The sequence below is a fragment of the Leuresthes tenuis genome, unplaced genomic scaffold, assembly GCF_036924035.1.
Source record: "Leuresthes tenuis unplaced genomic scaffold, fLeuTen1.0.hap1 SCAF_9, whole genome shotgun sequence".
Lineage (NCBI taxonomy): Eukaryota > Metazoa > Chordata > Actinopteri > Atheriniformes > Atherinopsidae > Leuresthes > Leuresthes tenuis.
Window position 1 is genome coordinate 3,379,873 of NW_027325363.1, and position 25,821 is coordinate 3,405,693.

The 25,821-nt window shown below is 42.5% G+C and overlaps 1 protein-coding gene across 4 annotated transcripts in view; it reads left to right on the forward strand.

Moving 5' to 3' along the window:
* Positions 1-25,821, forward strand: part of ryr1b (ryanodine receptor 1b (skeletal)) — an 82,405-nt gene that overhangs the window by 33,606 nt on the left and 22,978 nt on the right. For 2 of the 4 annotated variants that reach the window (XM_072391907.1, XM_072391908.1), the window contains exons 33-77: positions 513-957; positions 1,038-1,622; positions 1,728-1,928; positions 4,092-4,203; positions 4,296-4,442; positions 4,592-4,865; positions 5,082-5,199; positions 5,297-5,429; positions 6,226-6,320; positions 6,416-6,551; positions 6,634-6,817; positions 6,898-7,009; positions 7,330-7,450; positions 7,562-7,731; positions 7,836-8,056; positions 8,230-8,320; positions 8,434-8,574; positions 8,804-8,967; positions 9,153-9,231; positions 9,320-9,409; positions 9,488-9,628; positions 9,938-10,015; positions 10,107-10,182; positions 10,289-10,412; positions 10,498-10,613; positions 10,704-10,771; positions 11,505-11,626; positions 11,893-11,942; positions 13,517-13,577; positions 13,673-13,799; positions 14,533-14,641; positions 14,730-14,811; positions 14,991-15,121; positions 15,237-15,557; positions 15,638-15,878; positions 15,998-16,085; positions 16,697-16,789; positions 20,613-20,783; positions 21,025-21,084; positions 21,681-21,815; positions 21,918-22,030; positions 22,138-22,234; positions 22,335-22,441; positions 22,527-22,578; positions 22,846-22,908. In XM_072391907.1, the coding sequence (XP_072248008.1) occupies positions 513-957; positions 1,038-1,622; positions 1,728-1,928; positions 4,092-4,203; positions 4,296-4,442; positions 4,592-4,865; positions 5,082-5,199; positions 5,297-5,429; positions 6,226-6,320; positions 6,416-6,551; positions 6,634-6,817; positions 6,898-7,009; positions 7,330-7,450; positions 7,562-7,731; positions 7,836-8,056; positions 8,230-8,320; positions 8,434-8,574; positions 8,804-8,967; positions 9,153-9,231; positions 9,320-9,409; positions 9,488-9,628; positions 9,938-10,015; positions 10,107-10,182; positions 10,289-10,412; positions 10,498-10,613; positions 10,704-10,771; positions 11,505-11,626; positions 11,893-11,942; positions 13,517-13,577; positions 13,673-13,799; positions 14,533-14,641; positions 14,730-14,811; positions 14,991-15,121; positions 15,237-15,557; positions 15,638-15,878; positions 15,998-16,085; positions 16,697-16,789; positions 20,613-20,783; positions 21,025-21,084; positions 21,681-21,815; positions 21,918-22,030; positions 22,138-22,234; positions 22,335-22,441; positions 22,527-22,578; positions 22,846-22,908 (6,445 nt within the window). Of the gene's footprint in view, positions 1-512; positions 958-1,037; positions 1,623-1,727; positions 1,929-4,091; positions 4,204-4,295; positions 4,443-4,591; positions 4,866-5,081; positions 5,200-5,296; positions 5,430-6,225; positions 6,321-6,415; positions 6,552-6,633; positions 6,818-6,897; positions 7,010-7,329; positions 7,451-7,561; positions 7,732-7,835; positions 8,057-8,229; positions 8,321-8,433; positions 8,575-8,803; positions 8,968-9,152; positions 9,232-9,319; positions 9,410-9,487; positions 9,629-9,937; positions 10,016-10,106; positions 10,183-10,288; positions 10,413-10,497; positions 10,614-10,703; positions 10,772-11,504; positions 11,627-11,892; positions 11,943-13,516; positions 13,578-13,672; positions 13,800-14,532; positions 14,642-14,729; positions 14,812-14,990; positions 15,122-15,236; positions 15,558-15,637; positions 15,879-15,997; positions 16,086-16,696; positions 16,790-18,001; positions 18,017-20,612; positions 20,784-21,024; positions 21,085-21,680; positions 21,816-21,917; positions 22,031-22,137; positions 22,235-22,334; positions 22,442-22,526; positions 22,579-22,845; positions 22,927-25,821 lie in introns of all 4 variants that reach the window. The other 2 variants (XM_072391909.1, XM_072391906.1) reach the window with 2 other exon arrangements.

Genomic DNA, 25,821 nt, shown 5'->3' on the forward strand with positions numbered 1-25,821 from the left:
ATTTCACTGTATACCCTGACTGGGAGTTTGAACTGCATCCAGAACTGCATCCAGCTGTGTTTCTTGGGCTTTAGACATTGAGATTTCCCCAAACTCCCTGAATCTTTTCAGAATATTCTGCTCTGAAGATGCTGAAAGACCAAGATTCTTTAATCTTTTGATGAATTTCTGACTCAGTTTGGTTTTAAAGCAAATAACTCATCATTGCTTGAAAAGACTAAGCCTGTGGTGGATGTTATTTCTAGACCCAACCTAGACACCCTCACCTTTTGCTTGTAGAACAGCATCTCTTGAATAATCAGTGAATATTTAAATTTTCTTTTGTCTCCAAACTTTTTTTATGTATTTGCTGGCATCAAATTCTAGATTCATTTCTATTTTCTAAATGAAGTGAAGTTGATTAATATTTCCTAATATTTTTGGCAATAAAGAGGAATGAGCTTAAATATGTAGAATTTTGTCCATAATCATATTTACCATGTATTCAAAGTAACTTTGACCTTTTTACACAGGTGTATTGACATCTTGGAGCTATCAGAGCGTCTGGATCTCATGAAGTTCCACTTTCACACACTCATGCTCTACTGTGCTGTGTGTGCACTTGGCAACAACCGAGTTGCTCATGCCTTGTGCAGCCATGTGGACGAGTCCCAGCTTTTCTATGCCATCGAGAACACCTACCTACCCGGACCTCTTCGCAGCGGCTTCTACGACCTTCTCATCAGCATTCACCTGGAGTCGGCTAAACGGGCACGTTTGGGCACCAACAGGGAGTTTATTGTCCCCATGACTGAGGAGACACTCAGCATCGGCCTCTATCCTGACACAAAGAAGGCCCATTCTCTTCCTGGTGTTGGCCTGACCACCTGCTTACGGCCAAAATTGCATTTTTCATCAATCAACTTTGTTGGCACAGACCCTGATTTGTACACCCTCAGTCCTATTTTCCCTCTACAGGTAAAGAAAAGCGATATATTGGAGCAAAAAGTTAATGAATTTGCGATGTCTTTCGATCATTCTTTGTTTTGCTTCTGCAGGAACTGAAAACAGGAGCTATTAGCATGCTAACGGAGGCTGTGCTGGATGGTAGCCAAGCAATGCGAGATCCAGTAGGAGGCAGTGTGGAGTTCCACTTTGTCCCTATCCTGAAACTCATCAGCACGCTGCTCATTATGGGAATCTTTAATGACGAGGACAGCATGCACATCCTCAAGATGATCGACCCCAATGTTTTCAGTGGTAAGGAAGAGGAGGAAGAGGAAGGAGAAAAAGCCGGGGAGGGTGAAGCTGCTGAGGGAGAAAGCAAGGAGCAGGAGGAGGAGGAGGACATGGAGGAAGCAGCTGACACCGAGCTTGAGGACGAAGGGGTTGGTGATGAGGAAGAGGAGGAGCTGAAAGATATTGATAAAGAAGAGCATGAAGCGAAAGAGGCTGAGCCCAAAGAGGAAGGTGCAGAGGGGGAGACGGAAGACAAGGGTGAGGCCAAAGGGGGTAAAGAGGATGGAGAGAAAGCAGAGGAAGAGAAGGAGGAAGAGGCAGTGGAAGCAGAAGCAAAAGATGAGGAGGAGGGTCTGGAGGAAGGACTCCTCCAGATGAAACTTCCAGAATCTGTTAAACTGCAGGTCATCATAATGTTTAACGCTCCACTGTCCAACTGTTTAACTCATACTAATATAATTATTTCGGTGAACTCTCAAACATCTTTAACCCTTATTTTTCTCTTTTAGATGTGCACACTTCTGCAGTACTTCTGCGACTGCGAGCTCAGACACAGGGTGGAAGCCATTGTGGCCTACTCAGACAACTTTGTCCAGGATATCCAGAAAAATCAGCGTGTGCGTTACAACCTGCTAATGAGAGCCTTCACCATGTCGGCTGCTGAGACGGCTCGCAGGACCCGCGAGTTTCGGTCACCCCCACAAGACCAGGTACCGATAGTGGTGGCCAGCTTCAGTTACAAATTCATTTAATATGAAACATCTTTTTAAGAACTGAAAAAAAAATGTAAGCCTATTTGGCTTCTAATGCCCAAAATTAATCATACCATCTGTTGTTAACAAACACTGACATCCCTTCTACTGTACTCTTATCGCTCTGTCTGCGGTCTCTGTCTGTAGTCTAAATGAATCACACCATCTGTTGTTAACAAACACTGACATCCCTTCTACTGTACTCTTATCGCTCTGTCTGCGGTCTCTGTCTGTAGTCTAAATGAATCACACCATCTGTGATTAACAAACACTGACATCCCTTCTACTGTACTCTTATCGCTCTGTCTGCGGTCTCTGTCTGTAGTCTGAATGAATCACACCATCTGTTGTTAACAAACACTGACATCCCTTCTACTGTACTCTTACCGCTCTGTCTGCGGTCTCTGTCTGTAGTCTAAATGAATCACACCATCTGTTGTTAACAAACACTGACATCCCTTCTACTGTACTCTTACCGCTCTGTCTGCGGTCTCTGTCTGTAGTCTGAATGAATCAGGCCATCTGTTGTTAACAAACACTGACATCCCTTCTACTGTACTCTTACCGCTCTGTCTGCGGTCTCTGTCTGTAGTCTAAATGAATCACACCATCTGTTGTTAACAAACATTGACATCCCTTCTACTGTACTCTTATCGTTCTGTCTGCGGTCTCTGTCTGTAGTCTAAATTAATCACACTATCTGTTGTTAACAAACACTGACATCCCTTCTACTGTACTCTTATCGCTCTGTCTGCGGTCTCTGTCTGTAGTCTGAATGAATCACACCATCTGTTGTCAACAAACACTTACATCCCTTCTACTGTACTCTTATTGCTCTGTCTGCGGTCTCTGTCTGTAGTCTAAATGAATCACACCATCTGTTGTTAACAAACACTTACATCCCTTCTACTGTACTCTTATCGCCCTGTCTGCGGTCTCTGTCTGTAGTCTAAATGAATCACACCATCTGTTGTTAACAAACACTGACATCTCTTCTACTGTACTCTTATCACCCTGTCTGCGGTCTCTGTCTGTAGTCTAAATGAATCACACCATCTTAACAAACACTTACATCCATTCTACTGTACTCTTATCGCTCTGTCTGCGGTCTCTGTCTGTAGTCTAAATGAATCACACCATCTGTTGTTAACAAACACTGACATCCCTTCTACTGTACTCTTATCGCTCTGTCTGCGGTCTCTGTCTGCAGTCTGCAGTCTAAATGAATCACACCATCTGTTGTTAACAAACACTGACATCCCTTCTACTGTACTCTTATTGCTCTGTCTGCGGTCTCTGTCTGTAGTCTAAATGAATCACACCATCTATGATTAACAAACACTGACATCCCTTCTACTGTACTCTTATCGCTCTGTCTGCGGTCTCTGTCTGTAGTCTGATAGTTGTAGAAAGAAGTGCAGGAGTCTAGAAAACCTTCCTGCAGCCATGTTTTGATTAAACAGCTGATGTAACATGCCCAATAATCCAGCTGTGTCCAAACTCATCCATGTTATCTGACAGTGATCTCACATCTGTTGTTGTAATTGAGATACATTGTTTAAACTTCCTCCTCCTTTTTCTCTGTTTTGCTGCCCTGACATGGTAACTCATCATAACAGATGTTGAAAATGTTCCAGAATTAGACCACACTTTCTGATAGGGTGGTCTCCTTGTGCTTCATTCAGCATCATTCAGACACTGTGCTGCTTATTTCTGGAACAAACTCCCTGAAACACTCAGATGTGCCCCAAATGTTGCTACTTTTAAATCAAGGCTCAAAACTTTCTTGTCTTGTCAGGCCTCTGAAATGTGATGATGGGTGCCAATGGTTAGAGTTACAGATACTCTTGAGTGTTTATTATCTTCTTTTTACTTGTCTTATCCTGTTTTTAACCAAAGCATTTAATTAATTCTATCTTGCACTACTTCTGGTTCCGGCTGAGTAGATTTTACAGAAGGTTTTATTGTTTTCTTTTGTTTTACGTGTCTTTGCACATGTTTTTATCTTTTTATCCTTTTATTTTGTTATTTATTTTCCTGCTATGGAAAGCACATTGAGCTGCACTTGTGTATGAAATGCCTATACAAATAAAATTGCCTTGCCTTGTACTTCCTCTCAAGGTTCTTCTGCTGACCAACTTTAAACACAGTCCGGAGGATGAACTAAGTCCAGTTCCTGAAGGGGTGCGGGACACTTTAGCGGAGTTCCACAATGACATCTTGCTTCATTGCGGTAAGAGGTTCTTTTGCGTTTTTTTCATCTTCAGGTATGAAGTGTTTTCCTATGCTTTTGGTTTTAATGCTATATTTGTGTTGTATGCTTAGGTATACATATCGAGGAGGAGGCGGAAGAGGAGGAGGTGGACACCTCGCTGAGGGGAAGGCTCCTGAGTCTGGTGGAAAAGGTTAAGAAGTTCCGCAAAAAGGAGGATCAGGAGGAGATTCCAGAAGTTGATGAGGAACCAAAGCCCAGTAAGACCGATATCAATAATTACCGTTCAACTGCTTGAAACTGACTTTAATCTAGTCTTGAGTCAGCTGCTCATGTTAAACATTGTTCTGTAGCTTCAAAATGACTAATAACTAATGTCCCCTTCTGTTTTTTTTTTATCTTCACCCAGGCACCCTTCAGGAACTAATCTCCCACACCATGATCCACTGGGCCCAGGAGTCATTCATCCAGAACCCTGAGCTGGTGCGTCTGATGTTCAGCCTGCTCCACAGACAGTATGATGGGCTCGGCGAGCTGATCCGGGCTCTACCCAAAGCCTATGCCATCAATGCCATTTCTGTTCAAGACACCATGGACCTGCTCGAGTGTTTGGGACAGATCCGCTCACTGCTCATTGTCCAGATGGGTCCCGAGGAGGAGCGGCTTATGATCCAGAGCATTGGGTCAGTGTGGAGGGGATACTATGAAGATGTTTTATGAATAATATATTGGTAGCTTTATTTGTTGTCATTTAGGACTGAAAATAGTTGCCAATTTTCCTATAGTCGTCGATTTTTGTCAGATTCTTATGTCTCTGTGGCACTTCCTGCTCCAAGTATCCATCTGCAATTGTTGTTCTGGTGAGACATCATCAGGAAAGCCTTTCTGTCTTTCTTCAGAAATATTATGAACAACAAGGTGTTTTACCAGCACCCTAACCTCATGAGAGCTCTTGGTATGCATGAGACGGTCATGGAGGTGATGGTCAATGTGTTGGGCGGAGGAGGAGACTCAAAGGTAACCTTTAATCAGTCCAGACTTTCACTTGTCATTTATACCACAGCCCATATTAGAAATATGCATCTGACAAAGGTTTCTGCTTTTCTGTGCCCAGGAGATTCGTTTTCCCTTAATGGTTACCAGCTGCTGCCGTTTCCTGTGTTACTTCTGTCGCATCAGCCGGCAGAACCAGCGCGCTATGTTTGACCATCTGAGCTACCTGCTGCAGAATAGCGGCATTGGCCTGGGTCAGTGTGTCCCCTGTCACCTCTACATAAAGCCTATTACTTTAATCTTGATTAAATTATCAATTATTTTGATGTCAGAAACTCTTTTTCAAGGGAGACCTGAGAACAAGAAACATTCACAGTCACACAAAGTGCAGACAGAGATAGAGTTTTTAATACTTTCAGATGATAAAGTGCCAGTTTTAGGGCAGTTTGTGATTGTACCCACACCAGATTTCTCATGTACATAGATAATATCTAAGGGTAAGAAATGACTGGACTGTGGGGTGTAGTTTGTAGATTAAATCTGCGAAGAAATTATGTTATTTTGAAGCTTCAACAGTGGAAGAACTCAAAATTAAAAACATGAAATAGCCCTTTTTTTCTGAACTCTACACGAAGTTCATCCAGCCGCATGATACAAAGAGCAACGATGAGTTAGAAAAGTGTAATTTGTAATCAAGTACCGTGATAAATAGTGTTTACACACAGAACATCTCCACAGTCAGACACAGACATTAATTCGAGGAAGTGAGAAATCATTAGGATCACCACCTGTTGGTGATATTGAGCTTGGACCAGATGTTGCTGTCATCCCATTTCCTGCTTATTTACATGACCATGCAAGAAAATTGAGAAGATAACATGTACATGTGCCATTTCTGCAATTCAAGTAACAATTACTGAGATCTCGTGCTCAAGCTGGAGATAGCAGCCCTATCAAACCCTGGAAATCCCTGGAAAAAAGTGATGTTTCATTGTGAACTGAAGGAGTGAACAAGCATGCAAATGAACAGGCTCTTTTCTCCATTTGCAGGCATGCGTGGGTCCACACCTCTGGATGTGGCTGCAGCCTCCTGCATTGACAATAATGAGCTGGCTTTGGCTTTGCAAGAGCAGGACCTGGAAATGGTTGGAGCAAAATAAAATATTTGAATCATCTAGTGCACAATGGAGTTGTCTGCTTACGATATCTGTTTCTCCTCCTCCTACTCGTGGTGATGTAGGTTGTGACATACCTGGCGGGCTGTGGACTGCGGATGTGTCCAATGCTCCTGTCTAAGGGCTACCCTGACATCGGCTGGAACCCCTGTGGAGGAGAGCGATATCTGGATTTCCTCCGCTTTGCTGTCTTTGTTAATGGTCAGCCACCATTGCCTTATAAAAGGACATTAACAGTTTTGGTTGTAAACAGGGCTTCTATGAACACACCTCTTTCTCACAGGAGAGAGCGTGGAGGAAAACGCCAACGTTGTGGTGCGGCTGCTCATTCGTCGCCCCGAGTGCTTCGGCCCAGCCCTGAGAGGAGAGGGTGGCAACGGTCTGCTTGCTGCCATGGAGGAAGCCATCAAGATTTCAGAGGATCCAGCGAGGGACGGTCCAACGGTGAAAAAAGACAGACGTTTCATGTGAGTGCATGAGAAGGATCAACAAGTTGGACAAATTAGTTTCATGTAGTGTGCTGTAAAGCCGTCCTCTTGATCTGCAGGTTTGGTGGTGAGGAACAGCAAGAGGAAAACCGTGTGCACCTGGGAAATGCCATCATGTCCTTCTACTCAGCTCTTATCGATCTTTTGGGTCGCTGCGCCCCTGAGATGCATGTGAGAAGAGCTTAAACTTCATAATATTCAAACGAAATAGAGCAGACCAAGGCACGATAGACAGGGTTGTTCAGAGCAAAGGTTGCTTGACATTGTGTCTAGCAAATGCAAATTTGGTTACAATTAATTGTTTTCTGTCTCTACTTACCCTTTTATATGATAAGTATGGTCCATCCCTGTATGTGGATGCATTTTATAACAAAGTTCACTGTTAGAATGAAGTAGAGAAGCTTTTGAGAACTCTTTCCCATTTTCTGCAGCCAGAGGTTGATGAATAGGAGAAGGATTAATGAAGTATGTCTAATTTTTTGTATCTCCAGTTGATCCAAGCAGGCAAAGGTGAAGCTCTAAGAATCAGGGCCATTCTGAGGTCTCTGGTGCCCATCGAGGACCTGGTGGGAGTCATCAGCTTGCCTGTGCAGATTCCTGCCTACGGCAAAGGTTTGAGACAGAGTTGGAATCATTTCTGGATATGCTTTTAGAATTTACATTATGTATGAGGGCATATCTGTCCCCATCCTGCATAAATTATTGTGTCTGTCCAAACCACAGATACTCAGATTATCGAGCCAAAGATGTCGGCCAGTTTTGTGCCGGACCACAAGGCCTCCATGGTGCTCTTCCTCGACAGAGTGTACGGCATCGACAATCAGGACTTCTTGCTCCATGTGCTGGAGGTTGGCTTCCTGCCTGACATGAGAGCTTCAGCTTCTCTGGATACAGTGAGTAACAAACGGCAAAGATGCAATTAAACAGATAATTAAGTGTTTTATGGCAGTTCTCTGTTACATTACACAAGCTTTAACGGTTTCCTCTCTGATTTTAGGTGGCATTCAGTACAACAGAAATGGCCTTGGCACTGAACCGCTACCTCTGTTCAGCTGTTCTGCCTCTACTCACCAAGTGTGCCCCATTGTTTGCTGGGACGGACCACAGAGCCATCATGATCGACTCCATGCTTCACACCATTTATCGCCTGTCCCGCGGCCGAGCCCTTACCAAGGCTCAGAGGGACGTCATAGAGGAGTGCCTCATGTCGCTCTGCAAGTCAGTAAAAAGCAGTTAGAATAACAACGAAATGTTCATATTGTTTTGTTGAGCCAGGAAATCCTTTTGAGATCCATCATCTTTCGAACATGAAACATCGAAAGGAACATAGATGATCAGCGAAAAACCTGAAAACAACAAGTTCTCATGAAGCATTTTGATGTCAATCACAGGTACCTGAGGCCCTCTATGCTGCAGCATCTGCTTAGGAGGCTGGTATTTGATGTGCCCATCCTGAATGAATATGCAAAGATGCCTCTCAAGGTTTGCTCTGTCATACAAACATTCATAAAAAACATTAATGAATCATTTATAGACACAGATATTGTCAGGAAGTTGCTCACTTTGCATTAGAAATATCCTCCTTTGCATTTCAGCTGCTGACCAATCACTATGAGCGCTGCTGGAAGTACTACTGCCTCCCGAATGGATGGGCAAACTTCGGAGTGACCTCCGAGGAGGAGTTGCATCTGTCTCGGAAACTCTTTTGGGGAATCTTCGAATCGTTGGCACACAAGGTGAGAGATGTGTTCCGTGGTGTCCATCTTATCCTGTTTCACATAGTGAGATCAGAAAGGAAGATCAAATGCAAGCTGCACACACAGGGATACATGACAGGTGACTGGAAATATTCAGGCAAAGCCTGAAAAGATCAGACAGATAGAGAGGTGATCAACCTTCGAATCTTTTCTGTTTAAGCTTCAGCAGTCATCAACTTGGCTTCTCTGGTGTCAATTCAATCTTTAGAAATTCGATGCAGAGCTCTTCAAGATTTCCATGCAATGCATCTGCGGCATAGCGGGAGCCATTCCTCCTGACTATGTGGACGCCACCTTCTCCTCTCACACTGAGAAAAAAGCCTCGGTGGATGCTGAAGGCAACTTTGATCCCAAACCAGTAGAGACCACCAAGTGAGTTCTGAGAGGAGGTCTAGTACCTGACCTTCGGATAAAAACTCCATTATACAGTTAAATGCTGCAATTGATGCACATTGATGGCTAATTTTCAAAGATAAAGCATGTAACTTTACGTAAGCAGAGACTGAAAGGATGTTACTCATTGGCTTTTACAAGCTAACAGAGCTTTTCTCTCACAGCACTATCATCCCAGAGAGGCTGGATGCTTTCATCAACAAGTATGCAGAACACACTCATGATAGATGGGCTTTTGAAAAGGTCAGTAGGTCAAAGAAAATCAAGTCCTGATTTGTTCTTTTAAAATATCCTCTGTAATGAACGCGCCAACGGTCAAATCTTTTTTCAGATTCAGAACAACTGGACGTATGGCGAGGTGTTAGATGAGAATGCTAAGACTCACCCGATGCTGCGGCCATACAAAACGTTCTCTGAAAAGGTAAGGATTGTTTTTCTCTTCGTCTGGAATGCACCCGGATCCTTGAAAATCTCAGCTGATTTTCTCTCTGTTTCCCAGGACAAGGAGATCTATCGCTGGCCCATTAAAGAATCGATAAAAGCCATGCTAGCATGGGAATGGACCTTAGAGAAAGCCAGGGATGGGGAGGGAGAGGTCGAGAAGAAGGCTTCGACACGCAAGATCTCCCAAACTGCTCAGGTATAAGAGAAAAGGCTGGAAATCATTACTCTGGAGAATCATTACACCACTGCACTGCAAAAAGAAATGCTGGATATCCTCCACTTATATATACTCCTATAAAACACAAATTTATAAATTAACATGTGAATATTGACGTAATACCAAACTGGGCTGGTGTGAAATGCTAAGCCAAAGCATGTTCATAAACTTTACATAAACTGACAGGATCAACCATCTTTGGTGTCATTATGGTGGAGAATCAGAGGTAAAACTTAAGCAATCGTCTGCATTATTGATGTATATCTCTGTGTATTTGTTTGTCTTCAGGCCACTTATGATCCCAGTCATGGCTACAACCCTCAGCCAATAGACATCGCAGGGATGGCCCTGTCCAGAGAGCTGCAGGTATGAATGTGTCTGTCGGCGTTCAAAGAGCCCACAATCTGCTCGGAGATGGGCAAATAGGCAGATTTATATTCTTTCCGTCTCTTTGCAGTCTATGGCTGAGCAGCTGGCAGAGAACTACCACAACACTTGGGGCAGGAAGAAGAAGTTGGAGCTCCAGGGCAAAGGCAAGAGTGGTTTCTACTCGAATTATACTTTTGGTCGTAGTCATGGTTACCATTTAGTTGCCGATTCCAAAAAAATAAATTAAAAAATGTAATATCCTCTTGTAAGGTGGTGGCACCCATCCTCTGCTTGTGCCATATGACACCCTGACGGCGAAGGAGAAGGCCAGAGACAGGGAGAAGGCCCAGGACCTGCTCAAGTTCCTCCAACTCAATGGATATGCTGTGACAAGGTAAGCCAGGAGGTTTCTATTTTAAATTCTTTTAAGTCTTTTAAGACATACTGTGACTCTTAATCAATCTGTTCTCTATCCTCAGAGGTCTCAAGGACATGGAGCAGGATATTTCTTCCATTGAGAAGCGCTTTGCCTACGGATTCCTCCAGAAGCTTCTCAAGTGGATGGACATCGCGCAGGAATTCATAGCTCACCTTGGTACTGTGGTTTCCGGGGCTGACGAAGGTGGCAGTACGTGGTAGTGGAGAAAGTTCCACATTTACCTTGGACTTTGTTTCTTTTTAACAGAGGCTGTAGTTAGCAGCGGTCGGGTGGAGAAATCGCCACATGAACAAGAGATCAAATTCTTTGCCAAGGTGAATTACTTCAAGCTTCACTGAATTTGTGTCCTAATTGTGTTGAACTTGATCTGTATGTCGCCATGACAATCTGACCTGTTCAAAAAGTCTGAAAATGACAGGATGGCTTGTAAAGCATTAGCCTGCTTAAACTGGGAGCATAATTTAGAAAAATTAGCCTCATGATGAATAGAACAAGACCTGAAACTAGTGATAGAGACCATAAACCCATAAAGAGAATATTTACATGGGTAAGGAATTGGGTTTAAGTTTATGCATTTAGCAGACGCTTTTATCCACAGCGACTTACAAATGAAGGTATAACAGCTACATAAAAAAAAGCTAACAATAAACTACATAGAAGGAACCCAGGAGTCAGACTCTGTCAGAGGGGACAGAATAGAGATAGAGAGCAGCCATAGAGGGAGGTACAGGGTAGGAGATGCTCTCTGAGGAGCTGGATTTTCAGCAGTTCCTTGAAGATAGACAGGGTTCTGGCTGTTCTGGTAGCGCTCGGTAGGTCATTCCACCATCGTGGGACGACACATGAAAAGAGTTTGGATTGTCTTAGGCGTGGTGTCGGCAATGCCAGACGACCGATGGACCGAGGTGTGACATTGTAAATGACTTTGCTCTTGAACCAGAGGGGTCGACCTCTGCTGGTCTTGTTTAGAGATCTTTAGGACCTTGTGTACTGGAACAGTTTTGTGATTTTCTGTATTTAATCGGTGATCCTGCTTGTCTTTTAAAGATTCTTTTGCCACTGGTAAATCAGTACTTCAAGAACCACTGCCTGTACTTCCTCTCCACTCCCGCCAAAGTGTTGGGCAGTGGAGGACATTCCTCCAATAAGGAGAAGGAGATGATTGCCAGGTGAGTAAAACAAGAGCCTCTCTGAGAGGCTCGGTTGTTTGCATTATGTCTTAAACTTTTACCATGTGTCTTCCCTTCAGTATTTTGTGAGGAAAAGTCTGTCCCCTTCGGCCATGTCCTTCCATCTCTCTCCTATTGAGCAATATCTGTTAATTCCTTGAGCTCCCTTTTGCTTTCTGTGTACTTCAAACATTTTTACAGCCCTTTCTCCCCTCACCATCCTTCCTACCTCTCCCTTCCTTTCCTGTTTTCTCCTCCTACTTCAGTATCTTCTGTAAGTTGGCTGCTTTGGTGAGGCACAGAGTATCTCTTTTTGGTAAGGAATTTGCATGGTGGCGTCATGCCCTGTCACCATCTCTGTCCCTCTGCGTCTGTTTAATTTCTCTTTATTTCTTATAATCTAATTTGCCTCTTTCTCCTTCCCTTCCCTTTACATGCTAATGAGCAGTTTCACATTAGTCTCCTCTCATTTCCTCTTTCCACCTCACTGAATCTTCTTGTCTAATGCTTCTTTCTCTTTGGCTCAGCTCCTGCTTGGCTTGAATGTTTTTTTGCAATCTTGTGATTTAAAAGTCATCATTTTGCTTTTAAGGCGTAAGCTGAGTTTGATATTAATAAAGCGGCAGCATGAATGTTTGTAACGATATCACATATCCACAGATGGCATTGCACTGCAGCTCTGTGACGTGTTTTCAGCCTGGCTTTTATAAGACAGTTGATGCTTTATGCTCTTTTGTCTCCACTTTACCACCATGTGTTTTCGATTAGATTTTAATTATGAAGCTGGCGGTCTGTGGATCATAACAAGCACTCACAGAGAGCCTTTACTTTGCTCATTCGTGTTACAGGATAGAGGTACCGCATTTCAAGTCATATGGCTTAACGGTTGTGGTGCACATGAGAAATGCTTTAATTAAAAACATAGAACATTACTTTACTTCAGCAATATGCAGCACTTTGCAAAAGTGTTGAGCCACCTTTCATTTTATAATAATTTGCTTCCAAGGAGACGTCGTTTCTTGTAATCTTGAAGGCGTTTTCACCCATTTTCAGTTCAGTCCTTGTACCTGACCATTTATTCAGAGGAATGTCTTTTTTTTTGTTTGTTAAGCCACTTAACTCTGACCTGTGAATCATTCAAGAATAAAAAAAAAAGGCTCCAACTCAAGCAATGAGCCAATGTTTCACCCTCTGGCGTTTTTATCCAACAGTACTTAAATAAATTACAAGAAAACTAAGATGATTCAGGCTGTGTTGAAGACGGATTATCATGACCACACCAGGCAACACGCACACAAAATTACTGTAATTTAAGGTCTGTTTTGTTTGCCATGTACAGGACAATATGAATACAAACATTATGGGAGAGACAGAACGCTCAAATAGCCAGCCATTGCAGTATTATAGAATAAAACACCTTATTTAAAATATAGGTGACCTAATAGGTTATCTGCGCCGTTCTTTTTCCGTAGCCTCTTCACTTGGGCTACAGGACATTTCTATTTCACAGTAAAAAAAAGCAATATTTCTATCATATGAGTATCAGTCGTACCAAATATTGACCTTCAGCATTGTTAGAATTGTACAAACTATACTGTATAAACTATACTATGTGCTGTATTTATGTTTATGTCTGCACGTTTCAGTGAATCACAACACAAATTTCCCATTTTTATGAGAATATATAAAGGAATAAGGGGCTGGCTCAAGACTGCATGGTTCAAACTCCTCATAGTCATAATAGCAGCGTGTTCAATAGAGTAAAATTTAATGTTTGAAATGAAGTTTGTGTTTATTAAAAGACTGTATGACTTGTCTGTTTTGCTGCAGAGCTTTTAAGTTTAAGTGTTTTAGTCAAATGAAAAGAGATGTTTCGTGTGCTGTTTTCAGGAACGGATGCAGGTGCAGTCGTGAACTGTCTGCACATCCTCTCACGGTCTCTGGACGCCAGGTAACTCTCCACCTATTCACATCCCAAGAGAAAGAGACAATAAAAGACATTATCTCTTTATTTTAAACTTGCTCTTCCTCTGTGTCCTTTTCAAGGACCGTCATGAAGTCAGGCCCTGAGATTGTGAAGGCTGGCCTGCGCCAGTTCTTTGAAAGTGCTGCAGATGACATCGAGAAGATGGTGGAGAATCTAAAACTGGGCAAAGTGTCCAGTCGAAACCAGGTCCGAGATGATGCTGTTTTCACCTCAAAAACTAGAATTCAGACAGCCATAGGTTGCCTGTAGTCACACAGCTGAAGACAGCCCTGTGTAATTTATCTTTATGGTTATCCTTCTTCTTCCTCTTGCCCATCCTCTCCTTAGGCTTATTTCATTTCTCTAATTTCAGCCTCCATGTCTCCTCGCTCCACTGTGCAGCATAAACCCTGTTAGGCATAAGATGCAATAAGATAAAATGAGACGATATGAAATGAAATGAAATTACATGTCAAGATATGGCATTTTATTCTCCACTAACTCAGAAACTTGTCTTGCATCACTCGCTCTAACATTACACCCACAGCCGCTTAAACACATACTTAAAATTTCATATGTAAATCACAGCTAAAATTATTGACATACATTTATACATACTTTCTATAATCGAATGCTCTGTAAACCATTATTAAGTAAATAAATAAGAGAGCTCCACAAAGTTCTTCTTTCATAGTTTTATCGCCAAAAACTACCTGCAGTACAAAGCACGTCTCATGTTTGAAAAGGGATATAAAGTAGTTTTACAGCAAAGTCTCAACTGGGTGGAGACAGAAGTAGGGACCAGTTTATATATTCATAGATACCACATTTAGGATTGTTTTCCAAGGACAAACGATCTTTTAAGAATATGTAATTAGAACACAAAGAGTTGAGATTTTGGGTTTAATCTGCCTTGATATCTGTATTTGTGTTTCTGCAGGTTAAGGGTGTGTCCCAGAACATCAACTACACCACCATCGCCTTATTGCCCGTCCTCACATCACTGTTTGACCACATCGCTCAGCACCAGTTTGGAGACGATGTCATTTGTAAGCACTCCAGTGAATTAAGAATTCATTCTTGTTGACTTAGAGACACAAAGGTCAAACTGGAGCCTCTCTTTTTAACATTCCTCAGTGGACGATCTGCAAATATCCTGCTATCGCTTAATGTGTAGCATCTACTCTCTGGGAACTGTCAAGACTCCACATGTGGAGAAGTAAGTTTACAACAACTTCATATAACTTACTCTCAAGTCTCTTTAACGTTTAAAAACAAGGTATTTTCAGCCCTTATTTAACAGAAAAAAATATACGCTAAGATGTGTGATTGTGTGATTTTGGAGTTAGGTTTTTCTTTGATATTAATGAAGATTTTGTGGCATTTTCTCCTTTGCAGACAACGACCTGCTCTCGGCGAGTGTTTGGCCCACTTAGCAGCTGCTATGCCAGTAGCCTTCCTGGAGCCTGCACTGAATGAATTCAACTCATTTTCTGTGTACACTACCAAGACCCCCCGAGAGAGGACCAGTGGGTTTTGACATTTTCTTTTGTTCTCACATAGAAAATTAATTTGATTTGAGTGAATTAGAATTTCTTCTTCGCACTTTAATACTTCCTGTGTACATTTTCTGTGCTCTCTCAGTTTTGGGTCTTCCCAGTCAAGTGGAGGAGCTCTGCACTGACATCCCAGCGTTAGAAGTCCTGATAAAAGAGATCCATGACCTGGCTGAGTCTGGGGCTCGCTATACAGAAATGCCCCATGTAATTGAGATCACTCTGCCAATGCTGTGTAACTACCTCCCACGCTGGTGGGAGAGGGGCCTAGAGAATTTCCCTGAGCAGGAGGACCAGCTGTGCACCGCCGTCACCTCCGAGCAGCTCAACCAGCTGCTGGGCAGCATCATGAAGATTGTGGTCAACAACCTGGGTATTGATGAGGCCTCCTGGATGAAGAGATTAGCAGGTCAGTGAACAAAGATATGGAAAAAACTACTCCTCGGTCTTGTTACTGCTGACTGTGGGTTCCTTTGTACTTTTCTCTAGTTTTTGCCCAGCCCATCGTCAGCAGGGCTAAACCAGAGATGCTCAAGTCCCACTTCATCCCCACCATGGAAAAACTGAAGAAGCGTACAGGAAAAGTGGTGGCGGAGGAGGAACATCTGCGTATGGAGGGCAAAACAGAGGTGGACAGTGAAAATGGGACAATTCGAGATGAGTTTGCTGTGTTGTGTCGGGACTTGTATGCTCTTTACCCCCTGCTCATTCGCTATGTGGACAATAACAGGTAGCTGCACTTACAAATCCACTGATAAAAATGGAGAGCACATTTTATTGCTCAGTATTGATAATATTATACTCAACCTGGATTCTTTTAATCAGAGCTGTTTCTGTCTTTGTCTAAAGGGCAAGGTGGCTGACTTGTCCAGACCCAGATGCAGAGGAGCTTTTCAGGATGGTTGGAGAGGTCTTCATCTTCTGGTCCAAGTCACATGTAAGTATTCTGTTATTTTTGTGAAAATGCAACAGAAAAAGGTATAATTAAGTCAGAATAAGGCTTCTAAGTTTGTGAAATCCCAGAAAAAGATGTTAACCATCCAGTCAAATATTAACAATTGTAACAAATACAAGTTATACAGAATTAGGTTTTAAATCATGACAAAATAAGTAGTGCTTTCTGCTTTGAGATCCTGGGGCTTGTAGCAGACTGACAGATCTTAGATCAGCTCAATTCAATCCCACTGCAGGGCCAACAGAGCTAAGAACCAAACTGCTTAGATATGACATTACAAACACATGTTGCAGGTACAAATATTTTGGTCCCCATGCAGCTGTGGGCTAAGTTCTTGAACATTTTGTTATCTGTGCAGTTTACACTGCTGACAATGATGCCAAGATATAGTTAAGACATGAGTACGCCGGCGGGGGAGGGGGAGAGTATTACAGTATAACTTCCACAGTCCATAAGGTTTTATAAAAGCTATGTTTAGATATGCATATTTGGTACTATTTGATATGCACTGGTCTGCAAACAAGTCAAAATGCACAAAGACAAACATCTAAATGTTTTGTTTACATGTTCTTCTGTTATATTCTGTATTACAGAACTTTAAGCGGGAGGAGCAGAACTTTGTGGTGATGAATGAGATCAACAACATGTCGTTCCTCACTGCCGACAGTAAGAGCAAGATGAGCAAGGTAAGAGTAGAAAAGTAGAAAAGGTTTCTTTGATGTTTCATTTGCCCCATTTGAGCTATAACACATTACAGAACTAAACTCTAATATTTCACTAACGACATCCATTCCAAGCAGGGAATCATTTCAGAGGAAACCCCTCTTGATTCACTCTCAGCTGTTATATAATTTCTTTTCTGTAAGTTGCTAGAAATATAAGGTACATAATTATACTGTATTTTATGATTTAATTAGTTTAAGAAGAATAATGTTACTGAATCGTTAGACTACCCGTCATTAGGGATGGGATTAGAAGTAGTTAAATTCCGTGGAATCGTTAATCCGCCAGCTACGCGATCCCGTTCATAGGTTCTGCTAACGTCTGACGCTTTTGCGCGATGACGTCATGTGCACGCTTCGTATTTTGGCTCAGAATGTTTCCAAGATGGCGCCGAGGCACAAGCGTGCTTGGTTAAATGTCACCAAAAACGACAAGACTAGGGCCAGTTTCGACACGTGCAGAGCTTTGATCACATCAAAGGGGGAAATACCTCCAACATGCTGAAACATTTGACCACACAGCATGCAATTACTTTGCAGGAATGTAAAGTCTTTCACACGCTGCTAAGCGATGGCGGCGACTCTCGCGCGGGAGCTCGTGGCACAGCGTCTTCTGTCTCTAAAGTCCCAGGTAACGCAGGGCTCTCAAGTCTAACGCATTGAGCGTGACAGTCACGCTTCTCGGTCTTTTGTCACGCACTCCCGCCATACATTGTGTTTCTGACGGTGAAAAAAATTATAACATAAATTTCTCTGATGCGCCGCTATGGAAACGGCAGGAACAAGCATGTCTCCCACGAGTGAGTAGAGCAGTTATTAACAACAACAACTAATGATGTTATTAGTGAAAGACCCCCCAATCCTGCGACCCGTCCAAAGGGGGATAGACAAAATGCTGGCGCATACTTGAAGTTAAAGTGTTACTGCAACCAAAGCCATTTGTACTAAATATAACTGGATGAGAATCGATAAGGAACTGACTCGATAAGCGAGTTCGGTAAAGGAACTGGAATTGCTAAATTCTTAACAGTTCCCATCCCTACCTGTCACATAACTAATAATTTTCTTTTTCCAGGTCCATGCAAGTGGCAGAATAGTGTTTGGTGAGCAGTACGAGTGTTGCTAACTGTGTTTTCTCCCTATATCCTGTGTCGGGGTCGGACGCTGGGCCACTAGGCCGGAGATGGAGAGGTTAGACTGTGTTTGTGCACGAGCGCTGTGCTGATCGCATGGCACTCTAAGTTAAAGGCATTTCATCAAGCACTCCCACAGACTACCACACTTTTTTATAAACAAACGGACTCTAAACGTATTCGCTTTCAGGAGAGAACGCATCTCTGGACGAAAGGAGAAAGTGTGAGAATGTGGGGCAGATGTAGTCGGAACTGCCGAAATGATGGTTATGTTTGAGTAGTATGGCTGACGAGTGCGTTATGATGTGTCCAGATGTTTTGTGTGTGTGTTTGTGTCAGTGGGGGGTCTGGGGAGGCTTGATGAAAGCTCTTTGCTGTAGATGGTAGTGGCCTGAGAGGTTTCATGGTGCTCGACTGCGCCGTGTGCATCTGACTGGGTGTGTGCGCTCCTGCAGCCGAGCACCATCACCTTGTTTTTGTTTGACCAATAAACACTTTGCCTTTAGATTTCCCTGTTGGATACAAGTTGTGGAGCCCATGCTACCGTGCAGTCTGGGATGTTAAAGTTTTGTCACTGACACTTAGATTCTTTTCAGCTTTTGTGGTTAAGATTCCTGCACCGGGGGACTCTTCTCTTCTCTTCTCAGCATTGCCATCAGCTTTCTGTTCACTACATGTTTGCACCAAAAAACTGTAGCATTTGGTACTGTTTCCATCAGATTTGCTTGATTCATCAGCAGCACATCTCATTACTGGATCTGTTGGGGAAAAATGAAGCTAGCTCAACAAATACCTGTCCTCATATTGACTAACTGGACTCATTACTTCATGTCATACTCATTGACAGCATTAAAATTGTTAAATAATTCAATATCTAATCACTGTTTGGTGTTTTACATGGTTGCTATAAGTTATTCTTCTTTTCCGTGGGCATCAGGAAGACTTTACTGTAGTGAATGTCTGTTACCTGATCATCAAAATGCTCCTCAGTCCCCAAAGAGCATTTTGTTCACCTAAATACAGCAGCAATAGGTGCATACACAGAGGCCAGAGAGGGTACTGTGAGGCCAAACAACTGGCAGCCATAGGGCAGAAGTGTGGGAGAAGAGCTCCAGGGCGATGGAGCTGACCCCATAGACTTGTGCTGTTTTGTGTGCTGTCCACAGGGAACACCCTGTCTGGCAAATATACTACTAACTGTGAGGCTGCATTGTGTTTAACAACTGGAGCTGATGCTGAAAGTTAGCACCTGAAAAATGAAAAAAAGTTATTGTTTGCAGGAAAATGTCTTATTTCAGCCAATAATCCCCTCTATCAAACAGCATGTTGATCCTTCCAATCTCTCTGTATCAGTTAGTTATTGTATTCCATTATGTTTTAGTTTAGTAGTTTTACCCCAATGTTTTAAAAAGAAAGCACATCCTCTTTCAGTGTCAACCTTCCTTGCATCACGACTTAATAAATGATATAAAAAGTCATCAGGTCCTTGCCAGGTCTTGTGATTAGGTAAATGCAACTTCAGATGAACAACGACATGACAGATGGCCTCACATTTGACTCTAGAATACTTTGGTATCCAGAGGAGTTCATGGTGGACTCAATGACTGCAAGGTGCCCAGGCCCTGTGGCTGCAGAACCAGCCCAGATCATCAGCCCTCCACCACCGTGCTTGACAGCTGGTATGAGGTGTTTGTGCTGATATGCTGTGTTTGGTTTCCTCCAAACGTGCTGCTGTGCATTAGGACCAAACATCTCCACTTTGCTCTGGTCTGTCCAAAGGACATTGTTCCAGAAGTCTTGTGCTTTGTTCAGATGCAGCTTTGCAAACCTAAGCTGTGCTGCCATGTTCTTTTTAGAGAGAAGAGGCTTTCTCCTGCAGCCCTTCCAAACAAGCCATCCTTGTTCAGTCTTTTTCTAACTGTTCTAACTTCAACCTTTAGCATGCTAACTGAGGCCTGTAGAGTCTGAGATGTAGCTCTGGGCTTTTTCACCTTGGGCTGAACTTGCTGGGACGTCCACTCCTGGGAAGATTGACAGCTGTCCTGAATGTTTTCCACCTGTGAATAATCTTTCTCTCTGTAGAATGATGGACTCCAGATAGTCTGGAAATGGTCTTATAACCCTTCCCAGATTGATGGGCAGCAACAGCATCATGATCTCTAAGATCATTGCTGATGTCTTTCCTCCTTGGCATCGTGTTAACACACACCTGAATGCTGCAGAGCAGCAAACTGACAGAACTTTATAGAGGAGCTCACACTTGATGAGGCTAAATTAATCTGGAGCATTTGATCAGCTGCACCTGACTGCCTTTGACATCTAGGAGTCCAATGAAGCATTAACTGTGGACTTTTTTAATGCACTGCTTCTGTATTTTGACTTAGTTTTTGTTCAATTATAATACAGTCTAATGTATGAAGTGCTGCTTTTCATCTGAAGTTGTATATTTGTAGCTAATTTAAAACCTGGTGAGGACCAGCTGATTTCTTTTTGTAGCCCTTTCCGGGTAAAAGCTTCAAATAGAAGAGAAGTGCTTTCTTTTTAACAGGACTTTAATACCGAAAGCCTCTGATTTCCCAAAAATATTTGAACAGAAGGGAGTTTAGTAGTTCCTCTTTAACCGGACCTGATCTGTTGTTTTGAACTGTCTTCAGTCTGGAGGTTCGGAACAGGAGCGTACCAAGAAGAAGCGCCGCGGGGATCGCTACTCTGTGCAGACCTCCCTGATCGTGGCAGCTTTAAAGAAGATGCTTCCCATTGGCCTCAACATGTGTTCTCCTGCTGACCAGGAGCTCATCAATGTTGCCAAGATCAGATACTCACTGGTACTTTGATGTAGTTAAAGCTAGCATGCTAGCATAAAAAAACTCATTTTATAAACTGATTTATTAATAAAAATAATGTGTTTTTATGATTGTCTGATATTAGTATAATTTGTTTATTTGGTTTTCCATCTGTTTGTTCATTGGCTGTAAAATGTGATGTTAGAATTCTGTTCTTTACGTAGCCATAGGATGGGTGATTACCTGGAATAAACACATGAATGTTAATCTTCTACCTTTACAGAAAGACACAGATGAAGAAGTAAGGGAGTTCTTGCATAACAATCTGAATCTGCAAGGCAAGGTGAGTAGACTTGTTGTGGTTTCACTTTTTAGGAGATGAAACCATGTTTATCAGAGTTTTGATGTCCTGCAAAATGTAAATCAAAATGGATTGCAATGATTTTCTCATCAACTTACTATTTTCATCTGAGAACAACATGATTTTCAAACAGATCTGAAGAGTTTTATTCCTTATTCCACAACAGTTTTTCTCCTCATCTCAAGCCCATTTTAAATGAGTCTGGTCCCAGAGACCGGCGGCGGCATCGGTTCTGGATCATTGATTTAAATACATGTTATAAATGTTATAAATTGTTATAAATACATGTTTTTTTCTTGGCATGGTAGAGTTTTGGCTCACATTTGTTAATGTGGTGATTAACCACATCTTTTAATGCAGTGCAACCATTAAAAAAGTGAATGATTAGGCAATTTCTATAGATTCTTTTAATGTCTAATAATGAAAAGTCCTCTTCTTTGAAAGTTTTTATTGATATCTGGGCTAAATGCCTTCATTTTGCACAGTATCACAACGTCACTGGAAACTGGTTGATGATGAAAAGAACACATCCTCTCGTAAATCTGTTTATCAAACATATTTGACACATTTGGGCTCAGGTGGAGGACCCAGCCATGCGTTGGCAGATGTCTCTTTATAAGGAGCGGTCTGGAAAGGCTGAGGACGCAGAAGATCCTGAGAAGGTGGTTAAAAGGGTGCAAGAGGTGTCGGCTGTCCTTTACCACATCGAGGTGGTGAGTAATCTCATGGGTTCAGGCGCCCTTCCAGCAGACATTTGTTTGCAGAATTGGGGGAAAGGTTGAGGGGTTTATTCATGAGTTGATTTTATACTTCAGACTGAGCATCCCTTCAAGTCGAAGAAAATGGTTTGGCACAAGCTGCTGTCCAAGCAGCGCCGCAGAGCAGTGGTGGCCTGTTTCAGAATGACACCCCTCTACAACATCCCCAAGTAATGAATCAGTTGATTTTTCATAAGAAATGACCTACGGTTACATAACAAACCTCATGTGAGCCATTAGAATCGTCCTGAAGTCGCAGTTACTTGCTCTCTTACAGACACAGGGCAACCAATATGTTCTTGGATGCCTACAAGCGGAACTGGTTAGAAACTGAGGGTTACTCCTTTGAAGACAAGATGATTGATGACCTATCAGTAAGTGCTGTAACCCCTCCCTTGTTTTGAGGCATACAGCTTGTCATTCCCGGTGTATTACCCATGCTCTGTAAGCCAAATGTTTATTTTCAACAACTAGAAAGCCATGGAGGAAGAGGAGGAAGAGGAAGAGGAGACCGAGACGAAGCCTGACCCCCTTCATCAGCTGATTCTTCATTTCAGTCGCACCGCTCTCACAGAAAAGACGTACGTTGTTTGTTCTGCTGCTCAGCTTTGTGACCTGTTCTTCACGTAGACTCACTGATTCCTGTGGTTGGTTCTGTCATTGCAGTAAGCTGGACGTTGACCATCTTTATATGTCATATGCTGATATTATGGCTAAGGTGAGTCTTCACCGGTCACTGGGCAGCATCATCACCTGATAGTTTGAGTACAGTGGATGGATGGATGGGATACAATGACCCGATCCCAAGTGCCCTCTTGACCTCTGCTTTAGAGCCAAGTGGGGCTCTGGGATTGGCCAGTGTAGAAGAAGAACTTTGCGTGTTGTGTGGTTGGGGAAAAGAGTGCAAATATGACCTGAAACAGGCACTGAATCTGCAATAAACCGGATGTGACTCAGTCCTTGGCTTTCTGTCATCTTCCTGCAGAGCTGTCACATTGGTGAGGAAGACGAAGGGGGAGAACAGGAGGGGGAGGAGCCATCCTTTGAGGTGCGACAGACAGAGATGGTATGGGGGGACCAGGGGAGGGGAGACAGGGGAGTCAGCGGAGAAGCAACTCCCCCTGCACTGAGTGAACACACCATGACATCACACTCGGCACACCCCCCCACCCCACTCTTTCCACAGCATATCTCTTTTTTTCTTCCGGCCTTTCTCTCGTCCACTTACACCACTTGTCGACTTCCTGCAGTGACGGACTGACCTGTGCATGCCTTTGCTGGACTCTGCCCACCAGTGGGATCAATGTTGTGGACTCAATTTGTTCCTAAATTGCATGACTTGAGTGCAGAGAGATGGTGCAGCTAAAAACAACAAAATGAAACTCATAAAAGTCATAAAAGAGTCTTTTCTGGTTGCTTAATCTCACAGTTTCTAAGCCTGATGTGTGCCAAAGTTTCAAGAAAAAATACCTCAGACTTTACCTCAAAAGCTAGGTTTGGTAACTGTGACGTTGTTGCCGTAGAGATCCATTGCTTTTCCTGGAAGGTGGCATTACATCCATTTGCATTGTAAATTCCTTTCTTTAGTATTAGAGTGCCTTTAGTTTTTAAGATTGTTCTATGAGCTGAACAACACAATTTTTCCCTTTTGGAGCCCGATACGTGCTCTTAACTGTGATGTTGCCTTTCATGACCTCGTAGCTATTAGGGCTGAGCGATTTTATTGATACCCCGATATATATCGATATTTTGTTTCCCGATAAAGTATCGATTTTTAAAACTTTTTTTTTAACTTTATTGAAAAGTCAGACGTTACAATTAGTGAAAACACAGATCATTAACATATTACAAAACAATGCCGGGGGGTCACATTATACAAAATAGTGATAATTAGTTCATAAAAATGTTATATAAAGTGCATAACTCAGTGGTTTTGAAGGCTTTTCTGTTGATAGAGTGTAGGATTGCTGTAATTTATTATATGAGCTCCTTCGCAAAAATGAAAGAAGATTTGTGATTAGAGAATTTGGATTTGTGTATAAAACAAGCAGGTTGATGATGTAATATTCACGACATAAACATGAGTCTGAGTACGCTGAAGACACGGTTGTGTTTGTTTGTTTCCGTTTGTCTGGCGGTGTTGTCCTTCCGGTTCAAAGGTCAGACCATCAGTCCAATCGGTGACAAATCACACTGTCCCTTTGAAATCTTTCAGAAAGTGATGTGTATTAAATGGTATGGAATTGAATTGTATAAAATCGTATAGAATCGTTGGCTAAATATCGTGTATCGTATCGTATCGTGAGATTAACGTATCGCTACAGCCCCAGTAGCTATTTTTTGAAAACTGATAACAGTTATCAAGCCATGCAGCAGGTTTCCTAACACGATAACAAGCTCTCTTGTGTTGATCTTATGCATTTGCAGTCATTCTGCTCACACCTCCTGTGCTCACTTGTTACTTTTGTTCACCCAAACCGATTGATTGACTTCACTTTAAGTTCTAACAGTTGACAACTAACTGATTTTGATTGTCTTTACGTTGAATCGGACGATGCTAACAAACCCTCCTCTCTGTGCTCACCAAGGGCAACAGTAAAAGCCTGCACAGTCCAAGCCCAGGTGCACTCATGCCAGCAAACACCTCAGGCACTCCACTCACACACACCCAGACATGCACACACTCACATCCGTAGCTAAAGCTCACACCACCCATCATAAAAGCACACAACAATAAGCTCAAGCTCTGTAACCAGAGAAAGATCTACGAATATACGTCAGGCTTACGAGGGAGGGGGGCGGAGGGAGGGGTAACTGTGGTTCTGTGTGCTTTGGGAGGGGCTTTATGCATGGTATGCAGAGGGTGGGTCAGCTCTAACCTCTTTTGTCAACAGGATGGTTCTGATGTAGTATTTGCATTGTGCTGTTGTAAAACCTAAAGTGGTGAAGTTGTTCTACAGCAGCGTATAGATGCTTGTTAATGTTTTTGATCAAAATGTTAGATTTAATGTCACCAGAAAGTGCAACATGAAATGATTATATTTGATTTGTGACACTGAAACTGAACTGAGAAGCAGCTCAGTCCAGCAGCTGGAGTTTGAACACATGGCTGTCGCTTGTTATAGCAGATAACAAGTAACAGCAACAAGAATTCCAAGAACATTTCTTTCCTTCACTTTCTGAGTGTCCAATAGTTTGTTTTAGAAGCAGGCGGCGGCCACGTGTTGCTGCTGAAAGTAACTGCAGGACCGACAGCGAGAACCAGCCTAACTGTTCTGTTGGAAGCAGAGGTTGCATGATGTGTTACTCAGTCGTGGAAGAATGTGTGACTATGTGTGTTATTCTGTGGTACAAAGTGTTTGCTGCCTTTCAAGAGCTGGAATAACCACTACACACTGTGTGAAAGAGACTGAATGTGGCTTGAACGATGTCAGGTGACTCCACCACCCAGACAGCGTGGTTCAACAAGCTCAGCTCAGCTCAAAGTTAAAGTCTAAAAGTTCCCTGTTGACCCTCCAGTGCAACACCAAATTATGCCAACCGTTAGATTCTGTAATCCAAACAGGAAGTTCAGTTCTGCACATGTCAAAGCAAACTCTCAAATAGGCTTTTTAAGTGTAATATGAACAAAGATCTGACAACTGGAGGGTTTTTCTGAGCTTAATTACGTTCATAAACAGGTAGAGTGGGTGTGAAAGGGATGATCGATTAGGTTGATTGGGTGAAGTCATCATACAACAACTGCAGTTATAAAGAGGAAGCTGACGGTTTATGTTCAAACCCAACTGTCTAAAGAAAAATATATAAAAAAAGAAAAGGAAATAGATGAATTTAATAAATCAATGACATTACATGACATAAGTAAAGAAAAAAAACAAAATCTGAGCTGTTGAGCTGCAAAAAATACGGATATTTATTAAAAAATATTAATATATTAACAAAAATAAATGAGAAACTAATT